This window comes from Lontra canadensis, unplaced genomic scaffold (assembly GCF_010015895.1).
Source record: "Lontra canadensis isolate GAN:19392208 unplaced genomic scaffold, GSC_riverotter_1.0 scaffold30, whole genome shotgun sequence".
Lineage (NCBI taxonomy): Eukaryota > Metazoa > Chordata > Mammalia > Carnivora > Mustelidae > Lontra > Lontra canadensis.
The window spans coordinates 19,219-35,450 of NW_022631024.1; the positions used below are offsets into that span (position 1 = coordinate 19,219).

A 16,232-nucleotide genomic window follows, 5' to 3' on the forward strand; every position below is an offset into this window, starting at 1 on the left:
ATATCTCAGAAATCACTGTTCTTCACTGCCTGATGTCTAGGGTCTTAAAAACTGGTTTCATGTATTTTGCCTTTGTCTTTTCTTTTTTTCCTGAAAACTCCATTCTTGGCCAGAAGAAAAGTCCAGGATTGACTTTAATTAATCTATTTTTAACCTCCCCCCTACCTGAGGAGGGAACAGGTGGTTCAGATGTTCATAATAGAGAGTTAATTTAGTTTTTTGCAATAGGAATCTGTCAAGTAATATATGTCAATTAGGAGCATTACTGAGAAGCAATGCCAGATGGTATTTGTTACCTTTTTCTCTTACTTAGCTCACCCTCCAGTATTAGTTTATAGTATCATATTCTGAATTAAAGTGATGCCTTCATCCATGACTAATTTCTATACCTTCTATATTCAATTTTTACTCATTTGATACAATAACCCATACGTTTTTATCCTTTTAAATAACATGATTTTATTTGTACTCACCTTGCTGAATAGCATCACTTATTACTTTTTCTTGTTCCTTTAGGAGGAATCTTGTTTGGTCAAAAATGACAGTGGCAAATGTCCAATTAGCAGCAGGGAGAGTACAGAGGCCTACAAGTTTTTTTAAAATAGGAGTAGCTGCTGCTTCTAAGAGACAGAATGCTTGGCACTGGCTATCTGTGAAAATAAAAGCATTAAAGATAGCGTTTTATAAGGGTGGCATGCTGGGCACCCGGGTGGCTCAGTTGGTTAAGCAACTGCCTTTGGTTCAGGTCATGATCCTGAAGTCTCAGGATCAAGTCCTGCATCAGGCTCCCTGCTCAGCAGGGACTCTGCTTCTCCTTCTGACACTCTCCCTCTCATGCTCTCTCTCATTCTCTCTCACTTAAATAAATACAATCTTAAAAAAAAAAAAAAAGGATGGCATGCTCCTTTTGACAAACCAATTAAACATGTCACTTGATGGAAAACTGAACTACTTCCAAATTATTTTCTGAATTAAAAATCATGAGACTGTATAGAGGTTCATTTAGGATATTTATTCTAAATAAACTCATAACAACAAAATAAAACAAAAACCTTCTGTAGAATTTGCATAATTTAATGGTTATTCTGCCTATTAAATGTGTATTCAGTAACTAATTTGGCATGGCAAACATGAGGAGCCATATAAAGAGAATTACATTTTTTTTCTTTTCCCTCCACAATTAGCTTACAACCTTAAGCTGAACAAAGTTACCACAATGACAAATTGTTTCTAGTTTTCACTAGAATAGCAATACTTTAAGATTTGCATTATCATCTAAAGGTCATAAATAAAACTGAACCAAAGAATTGAAAAGATACTAGAAACTAGTGTCATATTTCCTTATTGATTTTAATAATGAGCATGATGTTCTTAAGCAGACTATTCTTTTTTTTTTTTTTTTAAGATTTTATTTATTTATTTGTCAGAGACAGAGGGAGAGAGAGCGAGCGAGCACAGGCAGACAGAGGCAGAGGGAGAAGCAGGCTCCCTGCCAAGCAAGGAGCCCGATGTGGGACTCGATCCCAGGACGCTGGGATCATGACCTGAGCCGAAGGCAGCCGCTTAACCAACTGAGCCACCCAGGCGTCCCTAAGCAGACTATTCTTTAGGAGTCAAGGAATATTCTTCACAGCAGAGGCAAAAATTTTAATCAGTATAGGACACAATAATAGCTTCTTTAACATCACCCTGATGGTGGGTAAGAGAACAGAGGGAGTAAGCCTCAGCAGTTCATTCTTCTGACTGGGCCTAAGTGTCTCAGCAGCAGCAGTTTGCTGTTGTCTGAGGAACGTAGGGAAGCAGCAATTTAAATGAAGGAAGAAATAACAGTGAGTGGACTGGAGCAGGGAAATGGAAAGAAGAAGAGGCAGTGAATGGGGAGTTCAGGTGTGGGAATATCTTAAAAGTAGGAATGGAAGGAAGAAACATCTGAAACAAGTGAAAAAAATTACATGGAAAATCGGGTATGTCCTGATTCATACTCAGGAAAGGGCTTTCAAATTTACTTACTTAGAATGCATTTTAAAAGCATACAGCATACCTGATGCTTGAATTTCAATGACATTATCCACTATCCTTTCCTGATTTATTTTCTCTAGAGCTTTATTAGTACAAACAGGAGGACTTTCTTCCTGAAGAGTCAAAGAATGTTCTTTATCTTGAATTCCTAATAAAAATGTTAATTCGCATTATTCAGGGAAACTTAACATTGTTTTACTTAAAATGCTTCCATGTAATACAATCACAATTGTTAAAGCTCTTCCTTGAAACACATCAGTATTAAATTGAACAACTATTCAGGTTGATGGATATAACACAGTGCTGAATGGCAATAGCAGAAAGAATCTTGACATTGAATCACTGTTTCAATCTCAGTTCTGACACTAGCTTCAGTGTCCCCATATGTAATATATAGATAAATATACCTATTTTGAATATTGTTATAAAGATTAAGCACCAAGTACAGTTCCTGACACCTAAAATGCACAAAGAGCTCAATATCATTTCTCTATGACTTTCTACATACCCCCTCCTTCTGCTACTAATTCTCTCCTATGCCCCAAGTCCTCCCTGGCTCTGTCCTTTCTTAATTAGGTCAATTCTTAACCACTCACCTTTCAGCTCTCAGGAATTTTTCTATAACCCTACTCTACTATATTGCAAGCTTCTCGAGGTCAGCAATGGTATCATTTTTATCTCTAATATGTATTTTAGTGCCTGGCATACAACATTCAACAAATGTCGCTTTTCTTCCTTCTTTCCTAGGTATTATAGAGTATTGTAGAGGATTACAAATATATATATATATATATATATATATATATATAATTATTTATAGTTTTACATATATAACTATTTATAGTTTTATATATATAAGTTAATGTATATATGTTATATGTATAACATATATATAAACATATATATATAACTAATTATTTATAGTTACTTATATTAACTAGATAGTAATGTTATCTGTTAATAATACAATTACAGGGCAATTTTAAAAACACAATACCATCTTAAAAGATTTTAACATATGAGTTTTAAATACATGGTGAAAATTAGTGGAGTAAAATATCCTAAACTAGATTATGCTATTATTTTCAAGTATGCTTTTAATTAACTATAAATAACTGGAATAGCTAGGATTAAATTATATGAATTACTAAAGTTTTTGAGGGGGCCCAGTAAGTTGTAACATTCTTTCTTGCCCCTGAATTAACTATAAAATAAGGCAAGAAGTAAAATATATACCAAAATATTACCTCTTTTACTAATAAAGTTTAAGCTGGAGAAAGGAACTTAGTTTAAGAGTTAAGTGGGCTTACTAACTAAACAGCAGAATTGAATGTTAATAATATATGAGACCGGGACGCCTGGGTGGCTCAGGTGGTTAAGCGGCTGCCTTTGGCTGAGGTCATGATCCCAGCATCCTGGGATCGAGTCCCACATCGGGCTCCTTGCTCGGCAGGGAGCCTGCTTCTCCCTCTGCCTCTGCCTGCCTCTCTGTCTGCTTGTGCTCGCTCGCTCTCTCTCCCTCTGTCCCTGACAAATAAATAAATAAAATCTTTAAAAAATATATATATATATATGAGACCATAAGACCTAACCATGCTGTAATTCTCTCACATAAATATTTTTGCACTTAATTCTTCTGGGTAACATATGTCAAATATATTCTAGAATACTTACTGTTTCTTTACCAGAAATGAAATGATATGACACATACTACCTTTGACATGGTCATAAGCAGTGAACGTAAAATAATTACAACTTACACAGAACTCTTCAGTAAATTTAAAAGAGTAATAAGCAATCAAATGAGCAAAGTGTTTTTAAGTACACATTAAAATGTAATACTGAGAACTGTCAGCTAAAAGAGAAAAAAGAATGGCAGAATGGTCAATAAAAGTTAGAAATACTGACTCTGTGTGGCCAAGTTGCAGAAAGCAAGTTTTACAAATAGTGGCTTTTCTTACAAGTTCAAAAGCACTTATAAATTTTTTGGAAAATACGTATCCACATCTATACCTAAATAGCCACATCTATCTCCATACTCAATAAGTATCATGAATGAATGTCATTTTCGTTGACTTTGAAAAAGAATATATTTTGTTTGAAAGATCTTTAAATTTTCTTACCTTCTCTAGTAAATTATACATTTAGTCCTTAAAGCTATTATGTCTATGCCAAAATATTACTAAATTACCCACCATCATTTTCTTTACTGCCTGTGACTTCAGTCTTTGACATACAAGTCTTATATTTATTTCGCAGTGTAATAAAGTCACTCAAAAGGTCCAAATCATTCTCCCATTTTTTACCATGTTTAAAAGATGCTTTATCAATTTTTGGAGAGGAAGATGGTTCAATAGATGGTACTGTGCAGTCAAGTTCTAAGTAATCTTCATGTTCTTTATTTTGGCTTATTCTATCAACTAGTTCTAGATCATTCTTTGGTTTTTCTTCTTTTGTTGGTTGTTTAACAGATAAATTGTCATCAGAAAAACACAGGTCTGATACTTCTGCCAGAGATGAAATCTTTTGTGGAAGTAATAAATGATCATTTGTAGATGTCTCATTAATAAGTACAATAGGTGAAGAACAACTTTTTTGCTCTAGCCATGCTGAAAACAGAAAATAAAAATACCTAAATGACTTTCATGCATAAATGAGTGTTCTTACTAGGGTATTAAAATAACTTTTATTTGTAAGTTCTTATTAATATATTTGATCCTTAGAAGTACTTTGTCTCTTGCTTTGAAAATCAATTTTGGCCTGAATAAAATAAATTTTTTTAAAAGTGCAAAAATTCAGCACCTCTTATTCTTAATCTTGGAGCTAGGTTACCAAGCAAAGAAAGAATTCCAGAAAAGCCCTATTGCTAACAGGCTTGCAATTAAGTCTAAAGGTCAAAACCTTAGGTACCAAGCAATCCACAGAACAGCAGAATATACTTGCAATACATACACTTGAAAAAGGACTGTATCCAATATATCCAGAGAACTCTTATAGCTTAATATTTAAAAAGAAAGCCAATTTAAAATTTGACAAAATATTTAAAAAATATTTAAACAATACACAAGATATGTACATGCTGTAACATGGATGAATCTTAAAAACATTCTAAATGAAAGAAGCCAATCACAAAAGACCACATATTGTATGATTCCATTTACATGAAACATCCAGAGTCAACAAATCTACAGAGATAGAAGATAGATTAGTGGTTCCACAGCTGGGCAAATGGGGAAAAATGGGGAGTGACTGCTAACGGGTATAGGATTTCTTCTGGGGGGATGAGAAAAATGTTCTAAAATTGATTGTGGTGATGATTACAACTCTGTGAATACACTAAAACCATTGAATGGCATACTTTAATGGATAATTGTATGGTATGTGAATTATATTTCAATAAAGCTAATATATATGTGTGTATATATATGTGTATATACGTATATATACATATACTATATATACATATATGTATATACATATATTTATATATACATATAATATATATTACTATATTAATATATGTGTATAACATACATACATATATATTAGCTTTATTGAAATATAATTCAATATATTCAATAACAACACATATATTCAAAATATATGTGTGTATATATATAAATATAAATATATATACATATATAAAAGGTTTATGTATTTTAGAGAGAGAGTGTGCATGTGCAAGTAGGGGGAGGGGCAGAAGGAGAGAATATTCAAGCAGACTCCCTCCTAAGCATGGAGCCCGCTCCCTGGGGCTCGATGTCACCACCCATGAGATCATGACCTGAGTTGAAACCAAGAGTCACTTAACAGACTGCGCCACCCAGGAGCTCCTTTATTAAAAAATATAGGATTAAAAAAAAATTGCTATTTTTTTTAAGGTTTTTATTTATTTGTTTGACAGAGAGAGACAGAGGAAGAGAGGGAACACAAGCAGGGGGAGTGGAGAGGGAGAGGCAGGCTTCCTGCCAAGCAGAGAGCCTGATGTGGGGCTTGATCCCAGGACTCTGGGATCATGAACTGAGCTGAAGGCAGATATTTAACAACTGAGCCACCCAGGTGCCCCTATAATATATTTTTTAAAGGAAGATATAAAATGGCCAATGACCATGTAAAATGATATTCATCACCATTAGTCATCAGGAAAATACAAATTAAAACCACAATGAGATACCACAACACACCCATTAGAATGGCTAAAATTAAAGATTACTATCTTTTGTGTGAATGCACAATAGTGCAACCACTTTGGAAAACAATTTAATAGTTTCTTTTTTTTTTTTTAAGATTTTATTTATCTATTTGAGAGAAAGAGAGAGACAGAGATAGTAAGAGAGAGCACGAGCTCTCAGAGCTCATTCCCAGAAGGGAGAAGCAGGTTCCCCATTGAGCAGGGAGCCAGGCTTTATCCCAGGACCCCGGGATCATGACCTGAGCTGAAGGCAGACACTTAACTGACTGAGCCACCCAGGTGGCCCTTTAGTAGTTTCTTATGAAGTTAAGTATATACTTACCATAAGACTCAGTAATTGTATTCATAGATATTCACTCAAGAGAAATAATAACACATGACCACAAAAAGACTTCTATAAGAATATTATAGTTTTTTTCCTAATAATAAAAATCTGGGAAATAAATCCAGGAGAGTTGATAAGCAAACTGGGGTACATCCATATGAAAAATTCCTCAGTAATAAGAAATGAACTAGTTGCACACATAACATCATAAGTGAATCTCAAAAGTATTATGCTGAGTGAAAGAAATCAGACACAAAAGAGTTACTATATGATTCTATAAACAAAATTCTAGAACAAGGAAAACTAACACATAGTGATAGAAAGTAGACCAGTGGGTCTGACCTGGGGTCAGGGGTGAAGGTTGGAAGAAGAGAGGAATGTAATGACTATAGAATACAAAGGGGCACAGGGAACTTTTTCAGTGACAGAAATATTCTATAACTTTAGATAAAGAAGATATGGTATATATATACAATGGAATATTGCACAGCCATCAAAAAATGAAATCTTGTCATTGGCAATGACATGAATGGAACTAGAGGTTATTATGCTAAATGAAATAAGTCATTCAGAGAAAGACAATTAATATATGATTTCACTGGGGCACCTGGGTGGTTCTGTCAGTTAAGTATCTGCCTTCTGCTCAGGTCATGATCCCAGGGTCCTGGGATCGAGTCCCTGCTCAGCAGGGAGTCTGCTTCTCCCTCTCCCACTCCCACTGCTTGTGTTCCCTCTCTTGCTCTGTCTCTCTGTCAAATAAATAAAATCTTAAAAAAAAATATATATATATATATACATATATATATATATTCTTACAGATATGTGGAATTTAAGAAACAAAACAGAGATCATAGGGGAAGAGAGGGAAAAAATAAAACAAGATGAAACCAGAGAGAAAGGAACCAGAGAGAGGAAGACAAACCATAAGAGATTCTTAATCATAGGAAACAAACTGAGGGTTGCAGGGGCAGGAGAGGGTGGAGGGATGGGGTAACTGGATGATGGACATTAAGGAGGGCATGTGATATAATGAGCACTGGGTATTATATAAGACTGATGAATCACAGACCTGGACCTCTGAAACCAAGAGTATATTATATGTTAATTAAATGAATTTAAATAAAAACAAGTTAAAAAAGAAATATTCTACATCTTAATTGTGGTGGGTTGTTTCATTGGTATGCACATTTGTCAAAATGCATAAAACTGTAGTTAGAATGGGTGCATTTTATTATATGTAAAGTATACCCTAAAATGTTTGAGAAAAACTTAAATACCTATAGGGTCGGATAAATAAAGTATGTAAATGGATGAAGTATATGGCCAGTGCTTAAATCATAATCTTTGGGAAGATAAATTTTGAATTTTTTCTTCCAAATGTAGTCTGTAGTTTTTTTGTTTTGGCCTTTATCAGAGATACTGGTTTAAGAAACATTCTACTTTCCTCCTAACTATACTAAATGTAAGACAAAAGTGCAAGAGTAACGCTAACTTCCGCTAACACCTGGCCTCAATTTATGAGTGCTGGGAATGATGGTGAACTGGAGGTGGGTGAGCTATTAGTGGCCTGTCTAAAGTGGTGAGCTGCTATTGGTTCCAACCAATTGTTGCCTTATAAGAGTATAGGTCTGGTTTTTGGAATTTTTAAAGACAATTTCAAAATACAGACCATTTATCTGCAACCCTCCAAACTGTAAATGTTGGTAACTAATTAAAACACCAAATGGATCAATAATATCCGGGCTGACTAGGACCAGAGGCTACCAATCTGCAACCTCTGAGATACTTTCCAGAGATATCCTGGTATATTTAGCTGGCAAATACGAACTGTTTATTTTTTCCCTTTTCTGATTATTTTCTTCTACTTCTCTCTGATTAATCACCCATATCCTGACATATATAGTGATATATACCTGATATATAGTTCTTGTCTTTTACTTATTTTTATTGTTTTTTTCAGTTATTGCTTTTTAAACTTCATAATTAAACTATCATCATAATTCTGTTGGATGCCAAGGTGAATTACATGTTTTACTTTAACCTCAAAATAGTTACATTTCATAATAAAGACTATACATAGTCTTATAAATTTAATACATTATTCTGGATATTTGAAGACCCCATAAAACCTTCCTCTCCCTTTTCTTTGTCTAGCAATCTAACTTAATCTCTTTTAAAATTCTTCTTCTAGGGGTGCCTGGGTGGCTCAGTGGGTTAAAGCCACTGCCTTCGGCTGGGGTCATGATCCCAGGGTCCTGGGATCAAACCCCATGTCGGGCTCTCCGCTTGGCGGGGAGCCTGCTTCCTCCTCTGTCTCTGCCTGCCTCTCTGCCTACTTGTGATCTCGGTCTGTCAAATAAATGAATAAATAAATCTTAAAAAAAAAATTCTTCTTCTACCCTTAGTACCCACCTATGCCTTAGGATAGATCGAATGGTGTACATTTCCTTGACATAGTCTATTTTCCTTTCTACCAAAGCCCTCCGTCTTCTGTCTTTGAAACATCTCTTGGTGACAACAATTCTTGCTCCAGTTCCTATTTCCTTAGAGCAGTCTCCCAACACACACAATAATTTCTAAAATGCATTTTTAAATATAATTACTTACTCTATAATAAGCTAAAAGTGAACTTTCCCAACTTCTTTAAGTTCTAAAGCTATTGCACAAACTGATTTAAAAACAATCTATATATACTTCAAAAAGGTGTAATTCAGGGGCACCTGGGTGGCTCAGTGGGTTGGGCCTCTGCCTTCGGTTCAGGTCATGGTCCCAGGGTCCCATGGTCCTGGGATCGGGCTCCATATGGGGCTCTCTGCTCAGCGGGGAGCATGCTTCCCCATCTCTCTCTGCCTGCCTCTTGGCCTATGTGTGATCTCTCTCTCTATCAAATAAATAAACAAAATCTTTAAAAAACAAAAAAACCCAAAAAAACAAAAAAAACACAAAAAGGTGTAATTCAGACTAACTATGTTCCATTTATTACAATGGCATATATAACAACCAAAATAACTCAAAAGATACTTAAAAGACATTTCTGCCACCTTAAACTATATAATTAAAAAATGTTAACTGAGTAAACTCTTTAGAAACAAAGGAAGATTATCTACTGTTAAAGAAAGTTTACTAGATATTATTGAACACACAGAGTTTACCTGTCAGATCAAAAAATAACTGTCCTGCTTTGAGTCTAGTCTGATGTAAATACACACTGCACTAGCAATTAATTAATATAAAAAGAAACAAAGTCACATTAATTGAAAATGGCCAGAAATTTAAAAACAGACTATACAATTTTAGGACAACAAAGGACTTCAGGATGAGCAAGTCAAACTTCCTTATTTTTTTCAAGGAAAAGAATGGGGCTTAGTGGAGCTCAAAATGATAAATTCTGGGACACCTGGGTGGCTCAGTTGGTTAAGCGGCTGCCTTTGGCTGAGGTCATGATCCCAGCATCTTGGGATCGAGTCCCGCATCCGGCTCCTTGCTCCGCAGGGAGCCTGCTTCTCCCTCTGCTACTCTGTCTGCCTGTGCTCACTCTCTCTCTCTCTGACAAATAAATAAATAAAATCTTTTAAAAAAAATGATAAATTCTGGCAGAGCCAGGACTAATATTGAATGCTGGAATTTAGTTTTATTTTCTCAATCACCTAGTGGAAAGCCAGCATCTAACATTTTCTCATTCTGAAAAATTCACAGAGTGGATATTTACTATTGTGTACTTACATTCTAACTGAGGCACTTTCGTTGGCAAAAATATCTCCGTTTTAGTAACATCAGATGATAAGTTATCATGACACAAATACATGTTTGGATGTTCCAAAATTTCTGCCTCTTTCAGATTCAGTTGTCCCTTTTCCCACCACTCTGTGCTCACAAGATTAACTACAAGGCTTTCTTCCTCAATAGAAAATATCTTTTTCAAATCCATAACTGAATATTGACTGTTTGGCTCTTCAGTTCTTGGCACTTAAAAAACAATAACAAACGGAAAACAGAAACAGTTCATAGGGCAAAAGAGATGAAAAACACAATAAATAGAACCACACTGAAAATTCCTTATGAAATAGATTTTCACACACTGGGGAAAAAAAGTGAAACCTGGAGTTATATAGCTAGTATTTTGTCTTCAAGATACTAAAAGTCCAGAATATTATAGCAATAGAAGTCACATAGGGATTTATTTTAATCCGTGGAAATATCATAAAGTTAAAATTATTCTAACACATACTAGGAGATAGTACCATTATTTTGTTTGAACATTTTAGTAATTACTAAATTAACACATTTGATAACACTCTGAGGAATTAAAGTAAGATTTACTAAATTTGAAATTCTATTTTATTATAATGAACCTAAACTAGAAGATATATTTGATCAGATTTTATGATGACTATCATCTTAGATACTGTGGCACAGAGCTTTCCACATCATTACTTTTAACCTAATAATAACAAAACATAATGTATGGAGGAACTGAAGTAGCATAACTACTTAAATTATTATCTGCACTATACGCATCAACCCAAAATTAAAATGAAAAATTTTGAAATCCTAATTTTGGACCTGTGTTTTTTTAATAATGACAGTAACAATACTAAAAAAAAAATAAAGCTGACAATACATTCTACTAACTATATCTTCTCACCTTTACTTTTTGTTTAGCATTCAAAATCAATTAATCTTTACCTGTAAGCAGAAACGGTTTCAGTGAGCTTCTGCAGCTTTCTAACTGCCACATCATATGGTTTTTGTTAGCTGATTCTTCAGCAGTAAGCAAACTACTGAAAAAGAAGAGTTAGAGCCTAATATATTAATAATATTGAGCATTTTTTAATAATAAAATTTTATTTTTCCTTTTTTAGATTTAAATTCAATTAGCCAATATATAGTAGTACATCATTAGTTTTTGATATAGTGTTCAATGATCCATTAGTTGCATATAACACCCAGTGCTCATCATCATGTAATAAAATTTTATTTTAAGAAAATTATTATTCTAAGTATTTTTTTACATACAAAAGCAACTAAAAAACTTACTCTATAAATGTGTAAACTGAAATAGAGATTTTCAGAGAACAAATTTCATATACTTACTTTTCCTCCCCTTGGAAGTTTTGACAATTTGTTAGCTCTTATTTGCTCCTGCTTGCCTACCTTAACTCCTCTGTCTCCCTCAATGAAACTTGGAGACAAAGGAGCCTGACTTAGGAGGGTTTTAGCACTTCCTTCCATGAAGTGTGCCAGCACTACCCCTATAAGCCACCCAAATTAAAAATATAATTTAAGTAAAATTACTGTGCTTTCCATACAAAAAAAGTAGTTTTAACACAAATTTTTTACAAAATTGTTGTCCCCAAGTCCATTCTAAACAAATTCTGGAGCCTCTACTAGTTGAGGGTCAGAAACTATGAAAATGTTCTGCCTGCTCTACCTTCTCAGGATGGTAAAAGGTGTTTTTTTTGGTGGAGGGTGGGGGGAGAAGGTGAAAGTTTAGTGGGGAAGTTTAGTTCAGGTCCTTTAATCTTGACGGGTGTGTGAATGAGTGATGTATGTCTGTTTACCTGTTTAGGAGTACTAGGAAGAGAAAGGAAGAAAGATGGATGACAATTAGTATAAATCACAGCTTATCAGTAGCTATGAAGGTACCAGCCTTGGTAGGGAAGATAACATTAACCCACAAACCCCTTAATCTATGCTCCCAAACCTCTCACTCCAAGTTAAGAATTGATTGTATTCTGGTTCTCTGTTCATATGGGACATATGTGAGCACTCTAATTATAATATAATTATACTGCTAGTTGAGTTGACAGTCCTGGGCAGCAGAAAGCTGTTTTATGTCTAAGCTATCCAATTTACTTACATAATGCAAAATCTAGGATGAGGTGACAAACTGAGATTCTAGATAATTCTTGAACCTTACCAAGATCTCTTTGACAAACAGACAGCTCAGATTATAGACAATTACTTTAAAGCAAAAGGAAGGCAAGCCAAGTCCAACAGAAGGCCATAATGTAAATAAATATTCCCACTCTTAATGGAACTTTCTGAAGATATGTCTGAATTTGATATATTGTTTCATTATAAATAAAAATATGTTCACAATTCAGTAATCAGTGTGGAAATAAAGTCTGGTGCTACACAGACTTTTCTTTTAAGCTCCATAAAGTCTAGCAAGAGAGTTTGACACGTGGTAAGCTCCCAAAATATTTATTAACTGGATATATTTCCAGCCAAAATGTTGTGTTCTGAAATAAAAGTAACTGGGGACATAAAAGCAAATTAAGAGTACAGTAACATTACACATTATTTTTCCCTTCTATTTTTTTTAACACTTTTTTCTTTTTTAGATTCACAGATGAGGTGAAAATCCATTTTTAAAATAGGAATTTTAAAGTTTGTATATTCATAAGCCAAATGGAAGTGATTTACCTCTCGCTAATGAAAATAGCAGTGAGGAGATGACCTCTTTAAGTTGTTTCAAATAGAACAACTTTGGCCTAGAACCTTTGGCTAATTTTAAAAATCCTTTTGTGCTCTAACTTAGGCAAATCATAAAACATAGATGAGACTTAAGTTTCATCTATGTAGTTGAGTTACAACAATAAGTAGATATATAACTTGTGTGATTAACAGGAATTTATGGCAATTAAGTAAGTGCTTTTAATATTAGATTGAAATTCAAGATTGTACTAATTTCTTCTAGTTTCTGCTTCTGATTGCCAATCTGCCTTAACACATGGATTCAGATACGTGGAGTAAAAGAGCACTAAAAAAAGATGGTATGGGTCCTGCGAATAAACATCTGCACCTCAGCAAAGGGACTAAAAGTATTTAAGCAAAGTGTAAGTAGTTTCTATACTTGTTCCATGAGTTTTTTTTTTTTAAAGATTTTTTATTTATTTATTTGACAGAGAGAGATCACAAGTAGATGGAGAGGCAGGCAAAGAGAGAGAGAGGGAGAGGGAAGCAGGCTCCCTGCTGAGCAGAGAGCCCAATGCGGGACTCGATCCCAGGACCCTGAGATCATGACCTGAGCCGAAGGCAGCGGCTTAACCCACTGAGCCACCCAGGCGCCCCTCCATGAGATTTTTTAAGAGTTCATTTCTGATATGGGCAGTTCCAGTTCATGGTAGAGTTTTGTATGTCACAGATTTACCCCCAAATGATACTATTCTTTGCCAGAAGATGAAGGTAATTGGAGCCTTCAGTAATAGGCTCCTCCACTGTGTGCTGTGATACCTTCCTGAGATCATTAATAGAAACCTGAGCAGCTAGTGATGAGTTGTTTCAGTTGCTCCCAATTACACAACAGAATTCTCCTTTGACAGATCACAGCTAAAAACTAAAAACTCAGTACTCAGCTCCCACAGCATTCATTCTGGGAACACTTCATTAGAGACTTGTAGACTTTCCTATAATTTTCCTGAAATGTATTATTTTCGGACTCATTTAGTTTCAGGACTACAGTGGGAAAGAAAGAGGCTATACTGGTTATGCTCCTAGTTTTGTAACTGGTGTAAAAGCAGGGGAATAGAGTGTCAATTCCAAGACAGCAGACTAATCTAACTTAGAACACATTAAGTTACATGTATGCCACATGGTAGAAGTTAGCAAACCAAGCTATCTCAGACTCCACTGGAGGGCAAATATGCTGGGCCATTAAGCTATACAATTTTGGCTCAAACTAGAATACAATGATCCAGCCCTGAAATGTCAGTTCTGAGATTATACACCATTCTGTGCAGCAACAATCGGGTATTGAACAGATTTGTGGATCAGAACTTGGTTCTACATGTCTAGTTTCCCAAAACCAATACCACATCAACAGAGGTAAACAAGGTCAGTGGATGCCTTCTGTTAGAGATGGGATATGATCCCTAGTACTCCTAGGAAAGTAATTTGATAGACAAATCTATTTATTGATCCCTATCCACACTGCCCTGTAATCCTTGGCTATTCCTGGTCAGAGAGTTTGACGCCTGGGTGGCTCAGTTGGTTAAGTGGCTGCCTTCAGCTCAGGTCATGATCCCATAGTACCAGGATTGAGTCCCAGATTGGGCTCCCAGCTCCATGGGGAGTCTGCTTCTCCCTCTGACCTTCTCCTCTCTCATGCTCTCTCTCACTGTCTCTCTCTCAAATAAATAAATAAAATCTTAAAAAGGAAAAAGAAAATAAATAAAAGCTCAAATAAATAAATCAATAAAATCTTAAAAAAAAAAGAAAAAAGAAAAAGGTGGAAGACAGCTACCTAAGATGAAGCCAAGAAAAGACATCTCATGATGAATCCAACCCTGCTAATATCTTAATCTTAGACTTCTAGCCTCCAGACTGTGAATAAATAAATTTAAATTTATTTACCAGGGGCGCCTAGGTGGCTCAGTGGGTTAAGCCTCTGCCTTCAGCTCAGGTCATGATCTTAGGGTCCTGGGATCGAGTCCCACATCAGGCTCTCTGCTCAGCAGGGAGCCTGCTTCCTCCTCTCTCTCTGTCTGCCTCTCTGCCTACTTGTGATCTCTGTCTGTCAAATAAATAAATAAAATCTTTAAAAAAATAAATAAATTTATTTACCATAGACTGGGTGTTTAGGCCATTGTCTCTGGTATTTGTTAAGGCAGCCTGAGCAAATGAATATACACTACACTATCTTTCGTAGCAGTGAGTGCCAATAGAGGCAGTACCACTGGCAGGTATCCAATGGCAATGTCCTAAGCAAACTGTTCTAGTGCCAGAATCTTTACAATCTTTCAACTTGTCTATTTTTAATGGTAATATGTTCACATTCAAAATACTAAAAATATAAAAGAATATAAAATATAAAAAGGTCTTTCACTTACTAGCTCCCATATTGCCAGGTTACCCAGGTCCCTTCCAGACACAACCGAAGCTACCTGATTCTTGTGTGTCTTTCTAAAGATATTCTCTAAATACAAAATCAAGGATGTACAAATGGCCACAGACACATGAAAAAATGTTCAACATTACTCAGCATCAAGGAAATACAAATCAAAACCATAACGAGATACCACCTCACACTGGTTAGAATGGCGAAAACAACAACAGATGTTGGCAAGGATGTGGAGAAAGGGGAACCCTCCTACACTGTTGGTAGGAATGCAAGCTGGTACAGCCACTCTGGAAAACAGTATGGAGGTTCCTCAAAAAGATGAAAATAGAGCTACCCTACAACCCAGCAATTGCACTACTGGGTATTTACCCTAAAGATACAACTGTAGTGATCTGAAGGGGCACCTGCACCCATATTTAAAGCAGCAATTTCCACAATAGCCAAACTATGGAAAGAGCCCAGATGTCCATTGACAGATGAACAGACAAAGAAGATGTGGTATATATATACAATAGAATACTACTCAGCCATCAAAAAATTGAAATCTTATTTGCAATGACATGGATGGAACTAGAGGGCATTATTCTAAATGAAATAAGTCAGTCAGACAAAGACAATTATCATATGATTTTACTCCGATGTGGAATTTAAAAAACAAAACAGAGGGACATAGGGGAAGGGAGGGAAAAATAAAACAAGATGAAATCAGAGAGACAGACAAACCATAAGAAACTTTCAATCTGGAAACAAACTGAGCGTTGCTGGAGGGGCAGGGCATGAAGTAATGGGATGGCTGGGCGCTGAACATTAAGGAGGGCACATGATGTAATAAGCACTGTATATTATATAAG

General features: G+C 35.4%; 1 protein-coding gene across 1 annotated transcript in view; it reads right to left on the reverse strand.

Annotated features, from left to right (window-relative positions):
- The window catches only part of SHOC1 (shortage in chiasmata 1), a 63,015-nt gene that overhangs the window by 17,426 nt on the left and 29,357 nt on the right, over positions 1 to 16,232 (reverse strand). The window contains exons 11-15 of the mRNA XM_032866349.1: positions 11,223 to 11,317; positions 10,260 to 10,502; positions 4,215 to 4,628; positions 2,042 to 2,167; positions 474 to 650 (exon numbers count right to left, since the gene is read on the reverse strand). Coding sequence (XP_032722240.1) covers positions 474 to 650; positions 2,042 to 2,167; positions 4,215 to 4,628; positions 10,260 to 10,502; positions 11,223 to 11,317 — 1,055 coding nt within the window. The remainder of the gene's footprint in view (positions 1 to 473; positions 651 to 2,041; positions 2,168 to 4,214; positions 4,629 to 10,259; positions 10,503 to 11,222; positions 11,318 to 16,232) is intronic.